General features: G+C 34.7%; 1 protein-coding gene and 2 pseudogenes across 1 annotated transcript in view; 2 read left to right on the forward strand and 1 right to left on the reverse strand.

The window, feature by feature from the left end:
- The first annotated feature begins 772 nt into the window (after positions 1 to 772).
- LOC145239966 (FIGNL1-interacting regulator of recombination and mitosis-like) overlaps positions 773 to 24,094 on the forward strand; it is a 119,776-nt gene continuing 96,454 nt past the window's right edge. Inside the window, exons 1-4 of the mRNA XM_080103553.1 lie at positions 773 to 900; positions 14,940 to 15,045; positions 18,712 to 18,751; positions 22,713 to 22,801. Coding sequence (XP_079959679.1) covers positions 14,956 to 15,045; positions 18,712 to 18,751; positions 22,713 to 22,801 — 219 coding nt within the window. The 5' untranslated portion in view covers positions 773 to 900; positions 14,940 to 14,955. The remainder of the gene's footprint in view (positions 901 to 14,939; positions 15,046 to 18,711; positions 18,752 to 22,712; positions 22,802 to 24,094) is intronic.
- Positions 1,313 to 1,441, reverse strand: LOC145240571 (U2 spliceosomal RNA; annotated as a pseudogene).
- LOC145240504 (U2 spliceosomal RNA) lies at positions 16,749 to 16,881 on the forward strand (annotated as a pseudogene).

Consider the following 24,094-nt stretch of genomic DNA (forward strand, 5'->3'; position numbering starts at 1 on the left):
GGACGATATTTCGAAAATCGTAATACTGCATTTCGCATGTAAACAATGGTATTTACATATTCCTCGTATTTTTAAGATGATTATATATAAAAATTACGAAAATCGATAACGTAGAAATGTATTTATTAAAGAAAATAAAAAAGTAGAATTTGATGAAAACGATCGTAAAACACAGAATTCAAAAGGGAGGTAACTTTCCGTTTCGATTTAAAAAAGATGGCTGCAATTTTTTCACCTGCTAACACGATTAAAGTTTTTTTTTAATTTTTTTAATAATTCAGTAATATGCGGGTAATTTCGACTGCATAATTTGGAAGCTACCATTGTAATTTATTAGAATTAGAATTCCAGCTGACTACAATATGGTTGTCTTCAAGTCTAACGTAAACAAGTTTTTGATGAGCCGTTCCATATAAGTTAACAAATTCATCGAATCTCCATTACTAACGGTTACTATATTGTCCAATTTCTGCTGTACACTCTTTAACCCTTATCATCGAGTGGCCTCTTGGCCTTGATAAGTGGTGATACTGATGCCTATGTAAAAAAAAAAAAAAAAAATCAGTAGAAACCATTGTTTTTGTTTTATTTGAAAACTCCATTTGTAGAAGCGCCGATTAATATTTTAGTATAGTCTTGTAAAAAAAACAGCAATTTAAATCAGTTTACGTATAGTTAATTTTGTAAATATTTTTGTAAAATTTAACCGAAAAATGTTCAGTTTATTCTTATAAGATATAATAAAAAATGAAATGTGATCACTAATTCGTTTCTTTTCGTCCATTTCGTTTCGACTTTTCAGCAAACCCAAATTTCTATCATGGCTGCATAAGGCGGCAACTTCAATTTTTTGCAAATGTTTTCCTACTTTATATTTCTCCTTATTCGCTGACATAAAAGGTATGTTCGATTATAATCCATTTAAATAATCATTAATTATTTTAAATAACTTTCTAGTTTAAATGTATTCTTTTTGGTGTTAATCTTGAAAATATTTTCTTCGTTTCTCATATTTTGTATATTTTTATTGAATAAAATGTTTACTTTCCTTTCTTCAATGTATTTCATCGATCGAAAAACCGAACAAACTTTGATCGTTTATTTTTATTTTTAAAATCTTGAGAATAAATAAGATCTTCGATTTTGCACTCGAAAGTTTTTATCAATAAGAAAATAAATGGAGTTGTGTACATTTTCAGCTTCCCAACCCAAGTTCTCGCTTTCAAGCGTCATTCATTTAATTTGTACCTATTTACTATGCCTCCCCACGGGACAGAATTAGACACCAGGGTCGTTTTTTTTTAATGTGGAGAAAAGGTACAAAAATAAAAATTGTCTCAGTCGTGAAGGATTTCTCCTCCACCGAAAGAGAACAAGAAATGGAAGTGCAGCAAGAACAGATACTACACTTTGATCTTGACCAAAAGGCCAAGAAAAAAATACATTTGCAATTTAAATCTCGTAACAAAAATGAACAAATATCGGTAAATTTATACAAACACCGTGACAGCGAATTAACCCTAACCCTAAACCCTAACCCTAACCCTAACACGGTGTTTGTATAATAATACCCAAATATCCACAAAGATTTAATTTAGTAACAATTATTATTATTATTATTATTATTATTATTATTAAATATAACGTAGTATTAGAAAAAAAGGGGCAAATTTTCAGATTAGGTCCACCTCCACAATTTTCTTTTAAATGACGACTTTTAAAGGTTTTCGACTATGCTAAATACGAAAATCGCGTTGAAAATTTGCAGAAATAAGTAGTTATCAAGGTATAAAAAGTTGTATTATGCACTGTATTATTTGGCGGCCATCTTTTTACGCGCGTGCGCGCGCCATAAACAAATCTACTCATCTATAACTGACATTGCACGCGCGTAAAAAAGATGGCTGCCAAAGAATTAATTTTTTATTTCTTGTCTAACTAAGATTTAGGGTGATTTTCTATGAGAATATGCAAAAATATTATAGTATAAGTACCTGGATTTCAAATAATTCCACTTATTCATAAAGGCAACCAGTTACTTCGAGTCGATTTGATTACTGTTTACAAACTTTACATTTGTTCTTGATAAAAAGAAAACTATGGAAGACCAAAAAGCCAAAAAAAAAACAACTTATTTTTCAGTGACGAAAATTTCAATGTATTAATAATGCTGAGCATTTGTATGAGCTTGGTTTTTAATGTGTATGTGTGTGGGGGCCAGTTTTGGCGGTGCCTATTTAAAAGCCATTCTTAACATGCGTAGGGGAGGGTGTTTTGTACCTATTCTATACTTTGACCCTACAATTGAATAAAAAAAAAAAAACATCATAAAACTTTAATTAAACTTGGAAATACGATTTAAAAAATAGCGCAGATCAGTGCACTATGAGCACCCCTTTTTTTAATTAAAAAAAAAATGTTTTTTATAAATTTACGAAAACAACCGAAAAACATTCAAATTTTAATTAAATTATATTACGGGTTTGTGTTACTGTACACATAGATTCAAAAAAGTTGTCAAAAATCAAATATATAACAAATAAATGTTATCAAAGGCAAGATAACTTACTCTTCTACCTATCTGGAAAAGTTTGTAGTGGTTTTATTCACTTTAAAACGTGTAATCAGTTCGTTGGTACCTACTTATGCTGTTATTGTACCGCGCTGAAATAATAACGTTATTATTTAGAAAGCTATTCTAAACATGAAGGGTTGTTTTGTAACTATTCTGTACTTTCACCTAACAATTTAATAAAAAGAATCGGTAAATTTTTACGACGTGACTCAGTTTAACCCCTAAAAAATGAAGATCTACTGTTTTTTTTTTTTTTTTTTTTTTGCCTATTACGTTTAAACGGCCTTTATAAATAATATGAAAGAAGACATTTTGAAAAATACAAAATTTAACATTTTAGAGTTGGGGATCACTTTTTTATATACATTTAACGTAAAATGAGCACCCACTTTTGGGCCACCTGGCGCTCAACGAGACCTATCACCCCTAGCGTTTTTTTCACGTTTGGTGATTGAGGGGGGAGGGAAGGCGGCAAAACACGACAAATTTGCGTTTCTGAATTTTTGAGATGAGGATTGGTTATTCGTGTTATTTGGATCCATCAGACTAGTGTTCTCATTAAGCACTGCCAAACGAATGTGAAAAAAGGAGCGCATGATCCTATGACGTCAGACTTGTGTTAACTATACGAACTATGGAAAAGCAGAAGCGACTTAATGATTTTTTAAAACCTTTGTTTATCTTTTTCAAACTGCAATTAATCTTTGTTATAATTTTGTTAGGTTTTAAGATTTACAGTTTAATGATTAATAATATTATAAACATTTGTATATTAAATATGAAATACGGTTTTACTGAATGTTCATGTTCGGCTTCCATACTTTTGTTTGGTAAAAAGTGACAAACAAAATATGAGGGGCGGGGGCCTACAAAATGCGTAATATTTGTGCAATAATATTTTCAAATCGGTTTTAATCTAGCAATAAAATAGCTGACAAGAGTCATGTTTATATTAAAACTTAATATATAAAAAAAAAATTTAAACACAATTAATTAAAAATCCATGTTGTAATGGAACATTTTGAAATAATGGAATTTTAATCGTTTTAATCTTTTAAAAATTAATTAATTTTTAGGAAGTTTCTTTTTCTTGGCAATTCAATTGATTATAGTATTTATTAATTAGAAAAAACGCTATTTAAAACAGTCATAATGATATTATATTTATATCATTTTTTTAATTGCAACTTCAAGGTTTTTGTTCAATACATGTATTTAAATTTTTTTAAAATAAATATTTTTTACTTATTTGAACTCTTATGTTTCATAATAAATAGAAATTACAATAGATTTAAATATGTTTTCTTCAAATTTCGAAAAAATAAATATAGGGGGGGGGGGACGGACACACACTAAAAAAAAAAAAAAAATTCCCCTCGTATATTTTAGGGAAACTTCCTTTTATATGTAATTTCATTCTAAAATGGATAAGTATCGAAAATTTCACGAAAATCTGACCAGTAGTTGATTTTTGCTAGATTTATTAAACACGGGTATGTTTTCACGTTCGGAATGCTTACTAAATAGAAACGTTATTTTAAAGCGCCAATTATGTAAACACGATTTTCATCTCGCAATTTCATTATTTTCGTACGTTGAAAAAATTTTTTTAAAATTATTACTGGTTTATTTTTCCCTTCTTTTAAAAGGTACAAAAGTTATATTAATAATATTAATTTATAATAAAGTTACATCGTTTTACATATGGTGGCGTAATTCTGTGGTGACTTTTGGAGGTGCCTAGTTCTCATCTTGAGTGTGAGTTTTACAACATTTCAGTCGATGTAACCTCCGACCTTCTTCAGGTGTATCTTGTCCAACTTGGGAATGTTTCTGTCGAACTCCAAATTCCAGAGTTCGTCAGAAACGTTCCTGAAATGGAATTTTGTGAAAATAATAAACAATGCTCCCACTCATTCCAACCAGATGGTGAGTCTAGATGTTGTGAGTCTGTTCACGAAAGTACCCGCTGATGAGAGTGGTACGGGAAAAACTGACATCGGACGAAAGAATGCACTTGCATCCCAATTGACATTATAATAGAAATGTTGATCTTTTGTGTAGATGTGATCTTATATATATTTGCAGAAAGAAGGTCTGGCGATTGGATAACCATTCTCTCTGGTACTGGCCATTGCATACTTGGTATACTTTAAGGAAATGGTGTTAGGATCAACACCACTAAAGCCAACAATGTGGTTGTGATATGTAGATGACACGTTCATACTCTGGCACAATCAGGACGATGTTCAAACATTACTAGACCATGTGAACTCGATCCGTCCAATTATATAGTTCACGATGAAAAAAGAACATAACAATAAATTATCATTCCTAGATGTGCTGATAACCCGCACTTATCAGGGGTTTATGTCAGTACCTAAACTTCAACTCCCACCATCCATATAATGTAAAAAAAAAAGGAATCGTCGGTTGCCTACAACACCGAGCAAAAGCAATATGTAGTAACATCAGTGCATATCAAGAGGAGATGGAAAGTTTAAGAGAAAATCTCCACCGATACAACTATCCAGAGAGCATGGCATCAGCTCCAAGAAATCTGGACCAGACACAAAAGGACACCATTCAGAAACTCACCACAGTTTGTATACCATATATGAAGGGCTTGTCTGAAAAACTTTAACGAATATGTAATCCATATGACATAAGGACAGTATTTAAGAGTCTGTTGAAAGTACAGTTATAGAAGAACTTCGAAAAGCCGTAGTACGTGGAGAAGCTGAAAAGTCAGGTATAGCTGACCATATCTGTAAGGAAAAAGGAAACCATCTGCCATTATGGGATGAAGTAAAAATTATAAACAGAGAGGAACGGTGGGGTGTAAGACGACTGCATACAAATATCTGTGCGTGAAGTTGCCAAGCTAATCAAGAACCTTGATTTCAGTAAAGCAACTGGCCCTGACGGCATTCCAGTTATAGTGCTGAAAAAGCTCCAACCAGAACTTGACCCCATACTTACAAAACTGTCTAAGCATTGCCTTAAGGAGAAGTGCTTTCCAACACCCTGGAAAACCTCACCAGTATGCCCTGTATTTAAGAATTCAGGTGAAAAGTCATCTCCCTCTCCGTACAGACCAATAAGTCTCCTCTGTGTCATGAGTAAGTTGTTGGAATCCATATTAAATAAAGAAGTAGTAAACCACCTCAACAGAAACAACCTTCTTAGTGACATGCAATATGGTTTCCGCTCTGCAAGATCTACAGCAGATGTACTAACGGTTATATCACATAGGATTAGTGAATTTCTTGATAAAGGTTTCCTTTCCAGGGCAGTTGCTCTTGACATATCAAAGGCCTTGGACAAGGCCTACTTCACAAGATTTCCAGCTACGGTATAACTGGGAATGTTCTCTCTATCATTAAATCATTTCTCTCTGATAGGCTCATAAGAGTAGTGGTTGATGGACAAAAATCAGTCCTGCAGTATTAATGCTGGAGTCCCTCAAGGGTCCATCCTGGGCCCAACTCTCTTCCTGATCTACATCAATGATCTCTCTAAACACATACTTAAATCATTCGTTGACATCTATGCTGATGACACAACCATCTATGGTAACACATCAAAGGCCATAAATGACAAAGTTCTCTCTAATTCTCTCTCCCTTGATCTTGCGTGTGGTACAATGGGGAAAGATGTGGCTGGTCACTTTTAATGCATTCAAAACCAAGCTTCTATCTTTACATCATCAACACTCTGATCCCCATCTGGCATCAATTGAAATGGATAGCTCTAGTCTTGGGGAGGCTCCATGTTTTGATAAGCTTCTGGGCTTGACAATTACTCCTGATCTTAAATGGAACACGTACATCAAATCTGTTGCCAGGGACGCTGGGAAAATGGTAGGATCCTTCTACCGCTCCAGAAGACATCTCACTACTGATGCAATTCTCTATCTGTATAAAAGCCAAGTACGTCCAAGGATGGAGTACTGCTGCCACATCTGGGCAGGAGCTGCTAAAAACAGCCTATCCTGCCTTGACAGAGTACAAAATAGACTTCGTGGTTTGGTGGGGGATGCCCTTTTCTCTTCCCTGCAACCTCTCTCCCACAGGAGAGACATTGCGAGCCTGTCTTTGTTTTATCGTTATTTCCATGGCAAGTGCTCGTCTGAGCTCCAATCTCTGCTCCCCCCTCGCCAATCTTTCACGAGAAACATCCGTCTGGCTGAAACTACTGTCAATAATTTTCCTCACTCTTTATCTGTGCCTAAATCCAAACGTAGATTCCATGAACAAAGCTTCTTTCTCAGAAGTGCACGATTGTGGAACTCTCTTCTGCTTGCCTGTTTCCCACCTGACTACAACTTGGATGTCTATAAGTCCAACATAAACAAATTCCTGACAAATCGCCCCCTTAAGTAAGACACTCTATAAAATCTCCAATACTAATGATTACTACAATACTATCTCATTGATTACTGTACACGCAATAACCCTTATCTCTGAGTGGCCTCTGGGCCTTGATAAGTGGTGACCCCCATGTAAAAAAAAAAAAAAAAAAAGAAAAAAGAAAAAAGAAAAAAAACGCAGCGCATATGCTGGGGAATAACCAACTACTAAGTAGACCTGGTATAGAATTTAATACGATATAGGAATCGGTAATTATAAACAATAGTATACAAGTGATAAGTAAAAACATTAATATATATATATATATATATATATATATATGATGATGATGATGATTGCAGCGTCTTATCAGACGAGTGCCACTCCCTCAGACACTTAAAGTTCATGAGCCCAAAAATGACTTCCATCGCCACAGGACCATTTTAATAGACAAATGCCTGAGGGAGTATCTATACACAGATGATGTTACAGAGTCTTAGCTTTGTACGACAGCTAAGTCTCTCTCTCGGTTCAAAATGTTGAGATCCAGCAACAAGCAAGAGCAAGATAGCCAGCAACAAATTAAACTGCAGACCAGCTTAATGCGGGAACTGGTCTCCTGCTTTATGATTTGCTTCTAGAAAGGTTGCCTTCATCACGGCTTATGGGAGCCCTCTCCACCCCAACACACACATACAAACACACATGGTGCTAGTTGGCCGTTGATCCCGAGAAAGGGTTCATTCACCCATTGAATAATTGAATTCATTTAAAACATATCGCAAAAACACTAATCCGACTTTAGTTTGTAACTGTAAGCAAACGACAGTCGAATTGGAAGAAAGTAACTACTGAAAAAATTGACACTCATGGAAATAAATCTGTGCATGCTTGAAAAACAAATGGAAACACCAGTGCAGACAATTTCCTTTTGTCAGGAAAAGAAATTGCTTTCCCAAAGAATGAGATGCAAGAAATGTAATCATAAATGTTTACTAAATAAAAGAAATTGCGGAAAGGATGGCTACTCCTGGCGGTGTACCAGTGGTCAGTGTAGTGGGTGTCATTGCGCACAGGATCGTTTTTTGCACGTTCCAATTTGGATATTGCAACAATAGTGAAAATAATCTATTTATTGGCCTTCGAAATGGTGACACTAAAAAAAATATTAAGAGAGAATGCGGTGTTATATCCGAACACACGTACACAGATTGGAAGAACTTTCTGAGGGAAATTTGTCAGGAGTATTACTAATCCCCGGCAGATAGGAGGCCCAGGGGCACACTGTAGAAATTGACAAATCCTTATTCGAAGAAAACATAACGTAAGAGGGTTTTTTGGTCACTGTACCAAATCAAAACGCCGAAACCCTCCTTCCAATAATAAAAAAATATATTCTGCCGGGTACAACAGTCGTTTCTGACTAAAAAAAAAAAAAAAAATCAATATTTTTGATAAAAAAAAAATAATACTAATAATTAAACAAAAAATTGTCCTTACACCTAAAAATTATACGGGTGAACAACTTTTTTTTTTGCAGATAAATTAAAAAAAAACGAAAAAAAAAAAACTTGTTGCTGATAAATATTATGCAAAAAAAAAAAAAAAAATGAAACAAAAAATTGTACCTACATCTAACAGTTATACCGGTAATGAACCTTTTTTTGCAGATAAATTAAAAAAACAAAAACTTCTTGTTGATAATTATAAAAAAAGAATACTACAATAAATTAAATAAACATATTTGTTTTTTAAAGGTAGGTTTCTTGTTATTATTTGAAAATTTTAAGGGTTTTTTTTTTTTTTTCCGTTTTGTTTTGCTTTTTTCCTTAGACTGCGTCTGTTACACTGATCGGTTGTCACCGATGATTGCCGGTCTCACCTGATCTGGGCTTGACGGGAAATCACGAGGATCCGGGTCAAATTATGCAAGAGTACCAAATATAATATATAGATAGATGTTAATAAATATTTTTTAAAAATATAAGTATAAAATATAGATAGATATATGTTAATATATAGTAGTAATTAGTAAAAAATAGTAATATTTACAACTAGAAATAAAAATAGGTCTAAGGCTTCTAAAATTTGTACTAGTATTGTCTGCAAGGATCTCTGACGCTGTGGTTAGAGTACTTGGAAAAATCATTTGTCAAAAGTGATATTCTCCTGAAGGTTGAAGGTTCAATCCTCAGTGTGGGGTAACCAAAAAATACAATTGCGAATTACTCTATCCAGTCATGGCTGACAGAACAAGAGCATGCTACCCCCGTGAAGTAAATAAAGGGTTCCGTTCGAAATTCTATCTAAATTCCCGAGTTCGGCGGAAACATTCCCGAGTTTGACAAGATACACCTGGAGAAGGTTGGAGGTTATATCGATCGAAATTTTGTGAAAAATCACACAAGATGAATCCAAATAATATGGATGCTAAATTCAATTTGTTTTTTTTTTTTTTTGCGACGGAGGTGGGAGGGGGGAGAGGTAGAATTACATTGGAAACACATAATGATAAATTTAATTAATTTGTTTTTTGGTGAGAGGGGGGATTAATAAAAAAGTTTGTGCGTGCTTACGCAAACAAAAATATCAATGTTTTAATTTATTTATTATTGTCTTTTCTTTTTCAGTTATTTTTAATAATAATAAAAAAAGATTAGCTCCGAATTATCTTGTAATTTCATTACGTCGTCCCATCGTTTCTGCACGTGGCATAAACAAATATGGCCGCTACTTCACATGGCGACATAACATGCGGAAAAGTATGCTTGCAATGTCGTGAAAACTAGTTGCCGGCCTCAATTTTAAATGCGATATTCGTTTTCAGCACACTTGAATACCTTAGAAAACAAGTTTTTAAAGGTAGGTTGTGTGTTGGTCTACCAGACCACATTTACCGAAAATTAAGTCAATTTATCGTGTTATTTTATGTTTCAAATTTACCCGCCATCCCTCCAACAAAAAAAAAACACCCTAAAAATTTTAATGAAATTAATCATTATTTTGTGTTTCAAATTTAATACCCTCCCACGCGAAAAAAAAAAAAATTGAATTTGTCGTGTTGTGGGACCCGTTTTGTTTATGAAATTGTTAGGTGAAAGTACAGAATGGTCTCATAAATAAAAAAATATAAATTTATCGTGTTATTTTATGTTTCAGATTTAACCCCCCCACACACATACAAAAAAATTTGAATTTGTCATGTTTACCTCCCTCCCGCACACCCCTCAATCGCAAACTTGAAAAAATGCTAGGGGTGACATGTCTCGTTGAACGCTAGGTGGCCAAAAAGTGGATGTTCATTTTACATTAAATTTATATAGAAAAGCGATCCCCCACTTTAAAATGTTAAATTTTGTGTTTTCTCCAAAATTTCTCCTTTCAAATCTATCTATATATCTTCCCTACCAAATAACTCTGTCAATTTTCGGTTTACAGACTCGAGATTTGACAGAGGTATTGAGATTTGAAAAACTGTTTTTAACCGGTTTTTGGCCAGAAATTTGGCTGTTAAGGGAGTTAAAGTTCAACGATTTGACCTTTGAGAGCTCTACCAAACTCCTCCGCCAATTTTGGGTCTAAACACTTGAACTTTTAGGTATAGGTTACTTGGATATGGATCAAACTTTTTAATTTGATTTGAGCTCAAAACAAAAGAGGTTAAAATTGGGATCAAAGTTAAAAATAATTTGACCTCCACGGTCTCTACCAACTTTTCTCTATGTTAGTTAAGGAAGACTATTATATAGAAAGGCATTACCGAACAAATTCACACTTTTTAATATATACATATGCACATAAAGTTATGAACAGTATATAGAGCCTGAGCAAAGCCAGGAGAAACTGCTAGTATATATATAAAAATGAAAATGTGTGTGCGTGTGTGTCTGTGTACATTTCCCTACCAAATAACTCAGTCAATTTTCAGTCTACAGACTCGAGATTTGACGTAAGAGGTATTGAGAGTTGGGAAAATCTTTTTAATCAGTTTTCGGCCAGAAATTTGGCTGTTAAGCGGTCAAACTCTACCAAACTCCTCCGCCAATTTTAGGTCTAAACACTTGAAATTTTAAATGTAGGTTACTTGGACATGGATCAAACTTTTTAATTTGATTTGCACCCCAAAAAATAAATGTTAAGAGGTCAAAATTGAGGTCAAAGTTTAAAAATGTTTACCTCTGTGGTCTCTACCCAATTACTCAGCCAATTTCTGGTCTAAACATTTGAAATTTTACATAAAGGGTATTCAGAGATAAGGCAAGCTTTTTAAATGGTTTGGGTAAAAAATTTGAGCTGCCAAGAGGTCAAAGTTCAAAAGAATTGACCTTTGCGGTGTCTAGCAAACTACTCAGCCAATTTTGAGACTAAACATTTAAAATTTATGCATAACGGGTATTCAGACATGTGGCAAGTATTTTAACCAGTTTTTTGACAAAAATTTGGCTGCCAAAACATCAAAGTTAAAAGAGTTGACCTTTGTAGATTCTACCAAATTTCTCTGCCAATTTTGGGTCTAAAGACTTAAAATTTTAGATGTAGGTAACTTGGCCATGGGTAAAACTTTTTATTTTGATTTGAGACCAAAATAATAAATGTTAAGGGGTCAAAATTTGGGTCCAAGTTATAAAAAAATTACCAATGCAGTCCCTACGAAATTACTCAGACAATTTTTGGTCTAAACATTTGAAATCTATATAAAAGCGAAAATGTATGTTTGTGTGTTCACTTTTCCTGTATGTCTACAAAAGGCTTTTTTCAGAGAAGCAGTCGCTCGCTTCACAACTTTTTAAAACTTTTTATGTCATATAAATCGTAATATCTCACAGTTAACAATGAAGCTCGCTTGTCTATTTAATTTGCTCGATTTCGGGAAGATAAATATTCAACATTTGTCGCTCGCCGCATGTGGGTTAGTCTTTTTCCTATAACATCTTGGGAAAATAAAAATCCTGCAGTCAAACTTGACCTCATTAACTCATTAAAACGGGCACCTGCCAAATCCAAGTAATTAAATAAATTCAAACGTGTTTCCGTTAGCATCTTGCGGTTGGGCAATCGTTAACGTCGCACGTTTTTTTTTCGCACTTTAATTTACAACTTTGCCTTAACGGTTCGGGTTCGATCCTCATACTTACCTACCAAAACACTTTTTTTTTGTTTTTTAACTCCCCCCCACCCCCGGAGTTTCCACACACACCTCCAAACACCCGGGCAATGCCGGGTACCCCTCGCTGGTCTTATATAAAGTGTATTCACATGTAGGGCAAGTTATGAACAGTACATAGGGCCCGAGCAAAGCCGGACTGAATTACTAGTTATTTATAAAGGCCGTTTAAATGTAGTTGCCCCCCCCCCCCAAACAAAAGGTAGATCATCATTTTTTTTTTTTTTAGGGGTTAAATGACACTGGGTCACGTCGTAAAAATTTACTAAAGAATCTCCCTTGTTTCACAATCTGTCACCCTTCTTTGTACAAACGGTAAAAATCATTGGGTAAGAGGGCGAAAAAATGGAATAAGATCATCATCTTCATTGGACATTTTTTAAAAGATTCTAACAAATAAACAAATAAATAAAATAATAATAAAAAATAATTTTATTTTTTGATTTATATTTTTTGATTTATTACGAGACTAGCCTGGGTACCCGGTGTTGCCCAGGTGTTTGGAGGTGTGTGTTGAGCAAAAACAAAAAAAAACAAAATGGTAGATACCGATCTCGTGAAAATCTGTCACCTCTGTCGAAAGATTTAGGCAGACATACATATATTTAAACAAACAGGTTAGATTTATGTTATAGACTAGCGGCGGTGCCCGGCATTGCCCGGGTGTTTGTTTGAGGGGAAAAATAAGTTGTAGTAGGCAGGCAAGCAGGCTCGAACCCGTGACACGAAGACGGAAAAGAAATTGAAAGAAAACCTGAGAGTTTACCGCTGCACCATGATGACGCGACAGGAAGTGAAAAGCGTTCAAATTTAGCGATTTCAATCAAAAAGTTGACTTGCAGAAATGGTAGGTAAGTGAATGAGTTCACGCAAGCACAGAAATGAATGTCTGGCTGCAGGCCAGTTCATTTATTTGTTCTCAAATGAATAGCAATTGTCTGATATGAAGAGTTCCCCCCACATTGATTAAAGCTTATTGCCTTCATGACAAATGCCTACATAATGTAAAAGATGAATCCAAACATTGATGGGCAAAAAATGACCCATCACGAGTTCTTGATTGGTGTGGTTGAAGGACTGATTGGAAAAGAGCAGGTCGTCCAAGTTTGGGTAATGACCAAGCCAGATTCACAGTATGGCACTTCTGTGAGACTATTTCAGACAAAAAACGAAAAATGTGTGTTGTTTGTGGGAAGAACCGAGATGAAGGCTTCAAAGACACAAAAATTACAACTTGGTGTCCTAAATGTAGAGTCAGACTATGTTGAAAAGAATGCTTCCAGGCATACTATTCATAATGAATGAGGGCATACCATTCATAATAAATGAGGGCATGTAGGTGTTAGGAATATTCTATAAGTCAAGGATAGACAGTTTCCTAGAGGTAAAATGGGAATATTTCATTTCATTTTGGTATCTTAAAGCATTTTCATGGTAAGTCACTACTTTTAACCCCAAAATTGACCGAAAGCATAGGATTTCATTTTCATAAGAATTCTGTCTTGTTGGACCTTGTCAAAGACTTTGGATATATCAAGTTTCTCCACTTTGGTTTCTCCTGCCTTATCCAGTGCATGGCATATGCATTCAGAGATTATCGTTAAAATATCCGCAGTAGAACAGGCTTGTCTAAATCTATACTTTTGGTCAGAAAGAAGCTTAGCATTTACAAAATGGTGGACTAGTGTTTGATTGATTAAAGATGCAAAAATTTTAGCGACGAGGGGGAGAAGACTGATGGGGTGATAATTGAGTGGGTCAGTTTTTTTTGTCAGAATTCTTGAATACTGATATAATGGAGGCACTTTTCTAGCATTCTAGCAAGTAAGATTTGGTAAGGCATTTGTTGAAGAGTTTGGAGAGTACAGGAGATAGCCCAGCAGAGTATTTCTTCCAGACCGACGAAAGGGTTAAGTCTGTCTCGTGCTTGGGACCGACGAAAGGGTTAAGTCTGTCTCGTGCTTGGGACCGACGAAAGGGTCAAGTCTGTCTCGTGCTCGGGACCGCCGAAAGGGTCAAGTCTGTCTCGTGTTCGGGACCGCCGAAAGGGTCAAGTCTGTCTAGTGTTCGGGACCGCCGAAAGGGTCAAGTCTGTCTCGTGTTCGGGACCGCCGAAAGGGTCAAGTCTGTCTCGTGTTCGGGACCGCCGAAAGGGTCAAGTCTGTCTCGTGTTCGGGACCGCCGAAAGGGTCAAGTCTGTCTCGTGTTCGGGACCGCCGAAAGGGTCAAGTCTGTCTCGTGTTCGGGACCGCCGAAAGGGTCAAGTCTGTCTCGTGTTCGGGACCGCCGAAAGGGTCAAGTCTGTCTCGTGTTCGGGACCGCCGAAAGGGTCAAGTCTGTCTCGTGTTCGGGACTGACGAAAGGGTTAAGTGTGTCTTGAAAAATTTGTTAAGATAACTTTATATGTTAGATTATAAAAAGGAACATTTTATTTCTGTTCGTGTGTGTTTGAATATCTGCAGAAGATTCACTTACAAACCTTAAATGATCAAATTCTATATAATCTCAAACTTGTTAAAAAAATTACTGTAGCGTTAATTCTCTTGGCATCATCAAGGATAAAATTGATGCAGGGAAAGTGGTGGTCAAAACTAATATTTTTTTTATTCTTATTAGTTGTTTCAAAAACAATGCTGAAACAAGGTTAAGCAGTCAATCAGTTACTGATTATTTTGTCTTTTTTCCTTTCTTTATATTATATTTATTGTTATAATATGGCTAAGGATGTGTACATGTTTTCTTTTCCCCTTTTTTTTTTTAGCTCATCTATTTTCTATTCCAGGATAATACCAGTGAACCTTGCTAGTTTGTATTAAAATAAATCTTTAACTTAATTTTTTCATTGCAGAAAAACCCTGAGCAGAATGTCTCAAAAAACTTTCCTGGAAGATGTTATGAGTTGGGAAGACTTGAAATGCCAACAGAACTTAGAGAAAGCTCTGCCAAAATTAATTGTATCCTTTAATAAAGAAAGTTTGTTTTTTTTAATAAAATTTTCTTGTGTTTTTGTTGGTGAGTCATGCTTAAATCTTTACATGCTGAGATAGCATCTCGATGCCTGGCCGTTTCAATTAAACTAAACAATTGCTTAAGCTGCTGCTGCTGCTTACAATTTTAGTGTAGAAAGATACTAATGATCTGTTTCATTGCTTTAATGGATGAAATTAAATTTCTCAGTGAAAGTAAATACTACAATCGTTATTATATTTTTATTAGTCTTTGTCTCTTCCATTTTTTTTTTCTTTGAAGCTACTGGGCTGATCTGGCTGAAGTTTTCTATGAACCTTTGTTATGATAAGGTGAAGCGAATTAAGTATTATGGTATCCATTTAATGTGCAGTAAAGGATTAATAGGGATTAGTATTTAATGCAAAAATGAGCACAAATTTAACTCTATTCAACAATCAACTTGGAATAAAGCACATTTTGGCATAAAGCACTTATTCTATCAACGGGCTATAATTTTTGCTTGTTTTTAATGGGCAAAATGTCTAGTTATTAAATATTTGGCTTAATTTAATGTTTTTGTTGTATCTGTTTGAAATTTTTAATTCAATGAATCTATATTAGTGTTGTGGCTTTGTTTTAAAAAAAATCTTAATATTTGGGGGGAAAAAAAATCCCAAGACTACATGTTCAAGCGGTATGATAATTTGTATGTCGCTTGTGTCTAAAAGCTGGTTTCTACTAACCCAATAGTTTTGACCTCATGAAAAAAATTGCAGCTTTGACTTGTGTGTCATGCTTGATTTTAAAATAACATTTTTTTTAGCCTCTATTTGCTTCCCCATGACACAAGGTTGGTTTTTAATGTTGAGAAAATTAAACTTCTCAAAAAGAGGCACTCTGGATTGGGACAAAAATTTCCCTCAGTCTAGGAGAGCTCGTTTGCTGACTAAGAACAGAAAAGATGAAGTATAGTATCAGGATAGGTACTACACTTTGCTCCTTGCCAAAGGGCCAATATTTACCACTTTCCCATCATGAAAGGATGTAAAACAATGTTGGAAGGTGGAAAATGGGTCAGTGCCCAAGAGAAGTACTCCCTGCAAAAGTAAGTCTGAGTAGATCTATTGACATTTCCCAGTAAGAGCACCTACACCAACAATAACCAGCGATAAACTTGCTCCTCCTGAAAGCCGGGAGGCAAGGCCTGGGAGGGTAAACCTCTTAGGGCTACACAGAACATTTTGCATCAGTCTGCCAGCAAAAAGGCCATCAAAATGGCCCAGTTTCTCTCTGACTGATTGTCGAGGTTAGATTTGGTTGTTTTTGTTTTACGCCATATCAACCCTTTTCAAGTTATTTGATGCCGAATCAAGTGATTTTGAAGAAAAGATTTTGATAGAATATATATATTTTTTTTTTTTTTTTCTAAGTCGGTTTCTATAGTTGGGACCCTAACAGGTACTACCACTCCAGGTCAGAGTGGACCTGGGAGCAATGGGAATTAAGGGGTGGCTCCACACTTCCAAAAGTCCGCAAGCCGGGGCCTCACCATCGGATATAGTTTAAGGTCATATCCAGGACCGTCGAGGTTAGAACCTTGAGTAATGTTTACTATGAAATTAACAGAACAAAAGGCCAAGGAAAGTTTGAAATATCAGTTTTTATCTCTAAATGCACAGTAAGAATGGATCAATTTTTTGTTTTTATTTTCTCTTCTTGGCCTTTTGGTCAAGATCAAAGTGTAGTATCTGTTCTTCAGATGCTGCACTTCCATTTCTTGTTCTCTTTCGGTGGAGGAGAAATCTTTCACGACTGAGACAATTTTTATTTTTGTACCTTTTCTCCACGTTAAAAAACGACCCTGGTGTCTAACTCTGTCCCGTGGGGAGGCATAGTAAATAGGTACATAAGGACATTTCTGCGTAGATTTATTAGGAAGACAACCCAATTAATTGGTGACAAAATTTTCCAATATCTCTGGAAAGTCTATGAATATGTTTGTATGTACACAATTCATTCCTGGATTCTGGAACACAGCTGCCAGGCATAATTTGGACTTAGTTTAATTTAGTTTTATACAAAGAGTGTAAAACAGGTACTTTACAGCATATTATTGCTAGCGTTAGGACAACAGCATATTCTTTTCATTGTTTTGACTCTCGAGTGTGTATCCGTTGATATCTTATATGCTTTTATACAAAGTGACGTGGTTCTTGGTTGATTAACTGTGTCTGTGTCGGATATATACTCGAGAGTCAAAATAATGATAAGAATATTCTGTTGTCATAGACCTAATTGTTACATTGCTTGTATGGTTGAATGAATGGAATGTGTTTCCTACCAGGGCAATCTTTCACATCCTCGTCAATCCATGTTGCGTTAGTACACTGCTATTTGAAAAAAGAAAAAACAGAATATATCAACATAAAAAAAGTCTGTATAATAATATGCTAAGGTTCTTTATGTGTGTACGTACGTTATCACCTTTCACACATATTAAAAGAAAATGGACTTGTCCGAGCAACAAATATAACGCTTAATTTGATAACGCTGAGATAAAAAATTGCAACTTTATGCATTTTCAAATTCTTGATGAGCCGTCCCCCTTAAGTAATCCAATTTACCACGACTAACGATTATTACGATATTGTCTCAATGTCTACTGTACACTCATTAACCCTTATCCTCGAGTGACCTCCTGGCCTTGATAAGTTGACTCCTATGTAAAAAAAAAAAAAAAATTGTTCACAAAGCAAGTTATATTGCTCTGTTGACAAAAACTTTTTAAAAAGTGATATTTGTTTTTATTGACTTGAAGAATTATTTTTACTGCAATAAGATATATTTATTGGTTTAAAAAATTAAATTGCTAAAATCTATAATATAAATCTCACCTGTCTGTTTGAATGTACGTATGAATGTATGTATGTTTGTATGTCTTGTAAAAACTTTTGACAGAGGCGACGGATTTTCACGAGATCGGTATCATTTTGAAGCTCAACCCTTTGGATGACAAATATTAATTAAGGCTAGACAATCGAAGAGAGGCGATGACTTTCAAAAATATCGGCGAAAAAAGCGACCCCTCCCTGTAGAAAAGTGTCCAGTTGAGGGTGAAGGAATTAATGTTTTTGGCCAATTTTTCGATATTTGTCGTCTGAAGGATCGAGCTTTAAAATAATACCGATCTCGTGAAAATCCGTCGCCTCTGTTGAAATTTTTAGGCAGACATAAAAACATAAATACATACATAAATTTAAACAGACAGGTGAGATTTATATTATAGACTAGCGAGGGGTACATCGAGGAAAAGCGAACATACATACACACATACATTTTCGCTTTTATATATATAGATTATCTTCTTGATATACCCAGTTCTTTAACTATGAGTTGTTTTTAGTTGGATCCTCCTTCCATAGAGGTATGACCACTCAATATTTTGGATCTCACGTTCTCACATGTCCTCTAAACTATTTTCAGCAACTGATTATGTAATTTAAACTATCTGATCTGTCTCGTCACATGACTAAAATCTTTTCTATTGATCATAACTAATCCTGGAACAAAACCCTCTCAATCATAACCAAGAAACCTTACAGTTAACTTCAAAAACATATGACTAAGTATAATTTTACAATCGGCATATTTCTTTCCTTAATATTACGAAGACCTATTTCATGGAAGGAAGTGACTTGCATCATGGGATAGGTAAGTAAAAAGTAATTTTATTTGTTTGAATCTTAGTTCCGAAACAGCTTAAAACTTTTCTGATAATAACTGTTAACACAAAATTCACTAATCCTAGTTGTTGATCGACAATGCTCAGCACGTCTGACTCGTTCATCAACATTTATTTTTTTCCTCAGAACATCTGGACACCTGAATGAATTTGAACACACGTCCCACATATCACTCAAGTAGTATTTTTATCCTTTGTGGACAAGAACCCATGGCATAACGGATGAAGTACTAAGTAAAATTCAGTTCTAAGTGACACTCTTCTGAGGTTCAATCCTCAGTGTGGGCGATGCTAAAAATACAATTGCAAATTATTTGAGATTTTTACCTGGTCATGGCTGAAGGAACCAGAGCATATTACCCCCCCCCCCCGTTGATTAAATAAAGGGTTTTATTTGAAACTAGCGGCGCAGCCGCGTTGGTACACAATGCCAAGTCAAACACAACATCGAGTACACTCAACATCGTCTTACCATCAACGCTTACCTTGTGAACTTGGAATATGGGAAATTCCCGTATGCACAAAACAAAATCATCGAAAAAAACAAAAATACCTTAACTAAGAGTAAGGATAATGAGTAAACGTTGGATAAAATGATGGTTAAAATTATTATGAACTTGCCAGGATTCGAACCTGAAATCTTCTGATCCTTAGTCAGACGCGTTATCCATTGAGCCACAAGTCATATCCGTATGCCAAAAGATGTTACTGCGACTGTATACAGACAGTGCTAAATTCTTAACTTTGTTGACAAATCCACGAAACGGCCCAAAAACTCTTATTTCAGGCTTTTTGTGTGATTCGGCATTGTTCGTTACGAACCATATATAGATGAGGACAATCTAGGTACTCACACCTTTCAGGGAAAAAAAGGAATTTTCTTTTTTTTCTTTTCTTCTTCCTTGCCATGTTGTAAATTTAGAGAAAGAAAAGTCTGTTTGTAAAGAGCCTTGCGTTGTATCTGGCGATTGTATTTTGAAACGTTTGAACTGTGCATAGGCAACACGAGAATAATATCAAGGGTATGAGTTGATGTAGAAACGTTTTAATTTGAATAAAATAAAATATGCATCAAGTGCGCTTGAAAGCCAAATCACAACGTAATATTAGGAAAATAAGCAAATATTTTATTTGTTTGAAATTTATAACAAATATATTTCAGAGATATTTAGAATTTTATTTATGGTATAGATTTTGTACATGTTCAACAAGATTCACTTAAAGAAAGTTGATGGTTACATCAGCCAAAACATTGTGTGAATAACACTCAAGATGAGAACAGTAGTCCGAATGATCCAAATCATGAATCCTCATCTCAAAAGTTCAGAGACATCAATCAATCAGTTTTACTGACGAAAAAATAGTCAAGTGCTGCAATCCATGTGGAAAGACAAAATTGCATCTACAAAGCGTCTGAATTTCTAAACCTGTATATTGTAACTATCATAACCTCTGGCAGTTTGTTCCAGGGAGCAGAAACTTGCGCAGAATGATGTCTTTCTTCAGTTGAGACAAAAATAAGAATGATACATCTTTTGCTGATAGCCATGGAGGCCACGATTGGCTGTTGGGGTGAAAAACTCCCATTGATGATGCTGTATGGCAGAATCAGGTCTCCTTGCATCCTTTGTTGTTTGATGACATTTAATTTTTGAAAATCCTTGTTGGCAACCGTTGAATAAGAATTTGTTGTGTGAATTACATACTCAAGAATGAGCGGTACCAGGGTTATGTATAAAGAATGGCAACCCTTCACTGGTCTTGTTACCGTATTCAAAAACATTAAGCTATCTGAGAAAAAAAAAATCTTCATCATGGGAGATAATTCCAGATAATTTAAACTTGCAAGATTTTTTCAAATGATGCAGTAGAATTTCGGAAAGACAACAGATTCAAAATAATTAAAACTTTTTTTTTTGTTAAATACCATGGGAGAATGTTGGAAAGAGAACAGATTCAAAATAATTAAAACTTTTTTTTTTGTTAAATACCATGGGAGAATGTTGGAAAGAGAACAGATTCAAAATAATTAAAACTTTTTTTTTTGTTAAATACCATGGGAGAATGTTGGAAAGACAACAGATTCAAAATAATTAAAACTTTTTTTTTTGTTAAATACCATGGGAGAATGTTGGAAAGACAACAGATTCAAAATAATTAAAACTTTTTTTTTGTTAAATACCATGGGAGAATGTTGGAAAGACAACAGATTCCAAATAATTAAAACTTTTTTTTTTGTTAAATACCATGGGAGAATGTTGGAAAGACAACAGATTCAAAATAATTAAAACTTTTTTTTTTGTTAAATACCATGGGAGAATGTTGGAAAGACAACAGATTCCAAATAATTAAAACTTTTTTTTTTGTTAAATACCATGGGAGAATGTTGGAAAGACAACAGATTCAAAATAATTAAAACTTTTTTTTTTTGTTAAATACCATGGGAGAATGTTGGAAAGACAACAGATTCAAAATAATTAAAACTTTTTTTTTTGTTAAATACCATGGGAGAATGTTGGAAAGACAACAGATTCCAAATAATTAAAACTTTTTTTTTTGTTAAATACCATGGGAGAATGTTGGAAAGACAACAGATTCAAAATAATTAAAACTTTTTTTTTTGTTAAATACCATGGGAGAATGTTGGAAAGACAACAGATTCAAAATAATTAAAACTTTTTTTTTTGTTAAATACCATGGGAGAATGTTGGAAAGACAACAGATTCAAAATAATTAAAACTTTTTTTTTTTGTTAAATACCATGGGAGAATGTTGGAAAGACAACAGATTCAAAATAATTAAAACTTTTTTTTTTTGTTAAATACCATGGGAGAATGTTGGAAAGACAACAGATTCAAAATAATTAAAACTTTTTTTTTTTGTTAAATACCATGGGAGAATGTTGGAAAGACAACAGATTCAAAATAATTAAAACTTTTTTTTTTTGTTAAATACCATGGGAGAATGTTGGAAAGACAACAGATTCAAAATAATTAAAACTTTTTTTTTTGTTAAATACCATGGGAGAATGTTGGAAAGAGAACATAGACAAAAGTAAGAATATTTTATTAAAATAACAGAAAAAGTTTAAAAGAGAGGTTTTATAAAAATAAATAAATTTCCATGTCCAAAACTTATGTTTTTTTATCTGCTATTGCTTTTCCAAATCTGAATAATCCAATTCTTGGTAAAACTCAAATTCATCACTGGTTAATTCCCCTTCAAAATAGCTTTTCAGAAATATTTAAAATTAGCCTTGTGCATTATTGTAATGCCTATGAATTCCCATTAATTGCTTAAAAATGATTTTCTTTATAAAAATATAACTAGTTGATTAAATTAAATGATTTTTGGTGTACAATATTTTCTTTCCATCAAGGGTACGTACATCGTAAAATAAATCTTTTACTTTCGACAACCGCATAACTCTGGCTTCTTTATTTTGTCCTTTAGTCCTCACATTCCATGAGCAATGTTTCTGACAAAGGAGGAAGAATTGCTGCTTTCTGGGTCAGAATCTATACATCTAACACTCATTGTTGGCAAGTTTTTGACCTTGAAATAGTATTTAAAAAAAAATTTTTTAGCTCCTCACATCAAGTGGTCTTTTGTCTGGAGCGATTTCCATAAAAAAAAAAAGAAGATTTTTCTTTATTTTTTATTTCTTCTTGGGTTGGAGGTTGGTCATGAACTTGGACCAGTATTTATGCTATAATAATGTTGGTGATAATGGTTTTTGTAAGTGAATAATTCAATGATTACAAGTTGGATAACTGACTTGTGATGGTACTAGTATTCTTTTTCAAATTCTTTGAGCATTATCATCGTTGATATGCTCCTCGGAATAATTTATTTTATTAGCGAGGGAGTGCCAGTACTTGTTCTACAACAATAATAACAATGTCTTTGATAAAATGTTTCTCTTTTCAGAAATCCTCAAAGTGATTTGCACATCTTTTCTTCCACATGTGAAATTAATGGTTGTCGAAGATGTCCTCTTTTCTAAGATTACTGACAAGGTAAGATTTATAATAATGACTAGCCTGCATGCCCAGTGTACTCGCCGGGATGTTTGGAACCGTATAAAAAAAAAAAAAAAAAAAAGTGGTAGTAGGCAGGCAGGCTCGAACCCATGGCGCGCAGGTGGAAAAAAAGTGAAAGAAAATCTGACATTTTACCACTACACCATGATGCGACCAGAAGTGTGAAGTGTTCAAATTTAGCGATGTCCGTCAAAAAGATGACTCGCAGAAATGGCGTTGCTTTTAAACCTCCCATGAAGGTCGTTTTTAATGTGGGGGGAAAAGCAACTTCCCCAAAAAAGAGGGCACTCTGGCAGTATTTAAATAAATAATAATTGTCTCAGTATGAAGGGTTTCTCCTACATTGACCAAGGACCAATTACAGAACAGATACTACCTGGCTGGAAGGCCAGGAGCCAGCATTTGCTTTAGTTTTGCTTTATTTATATGAAAAAGACAGACAGACACTCAAAATGACAGGACGGAGGAATTTTTTAAAAACTCGATCAATACAAGATAGAGACAATGTCTGTTTTCAAATCTGAAATATTACAATCTAGGAAATATAAGAAAATTTCTCCCGGAATCTAACTGACGCGAGAACCCTAATACAAAAATCCTTTCATTGACATACAAAAACGCACGAGCCCATTTTGCCGGCCTTTTCTATATTAAACTAGCATGGGTGCCCGGTGATACCCAGGTGTTTAGAGGTGTGTGTTGAGCAAAAAAAAAAAGTTATAGGCAGGCAGGCTTGAACCCGTACTGTGAAGGAGGAAAAGAATGCCAAAAAAAAAAAAATGTGACTCCTTTGCCGTTGCGTCCATCGCAAAACTGGAAGTGGCAAAGCTTTAAATTAAGGCTAGTCAATCGAAAAGAGGGAATAACTTTTGGAAATATTGGCGTAAAAAGCGACCTCTCCTTGTAGAAAGTGCCCAGTTGAGGGTGAAGGAATTAATGTTTTTTAGTCAATTTTTTTGATTTTTGTCGTCTGAAGGATTGAGTTTCAAAACAATACTGATCTCATGAAAATCCGTCGTCTCTGTCGAAAGTTTTAGGCAGATATACAGCATGCCACCTCACATCTTCAAAGTCAGCTTGAAAGTCAGTACCAAAGTGTACCTGGATGTGCTGAAGAGTGTGGTGATCCCCTGGTGCCACTGGCGGACCCTGGGTGTAGCAGCAGGAGTCGGCGCTGACCCACAAGTGTAAAGAGACTCAGGATTGACTCCAGAAGAAGTGCTACAACTTTGTGCCTTTTACTTACTATAACTCCCCCCTCCCCTCCTC

This window comes from Euprymna scolopes, chromosome 19, assembly GCF_053919585.1.
Source record: "Euprymna scolopes isolate OS-2025 chromosome 19, ASM5391958v1, whole genome shotgun sequence".
Taxonomy (NCBI): domain Eukaryota; kingdom Metazoa; phylum Mollusca; class Cephalopoda; order Sepiida; family Sepiolidae; genus Euprymna; species Euprymna scolopes.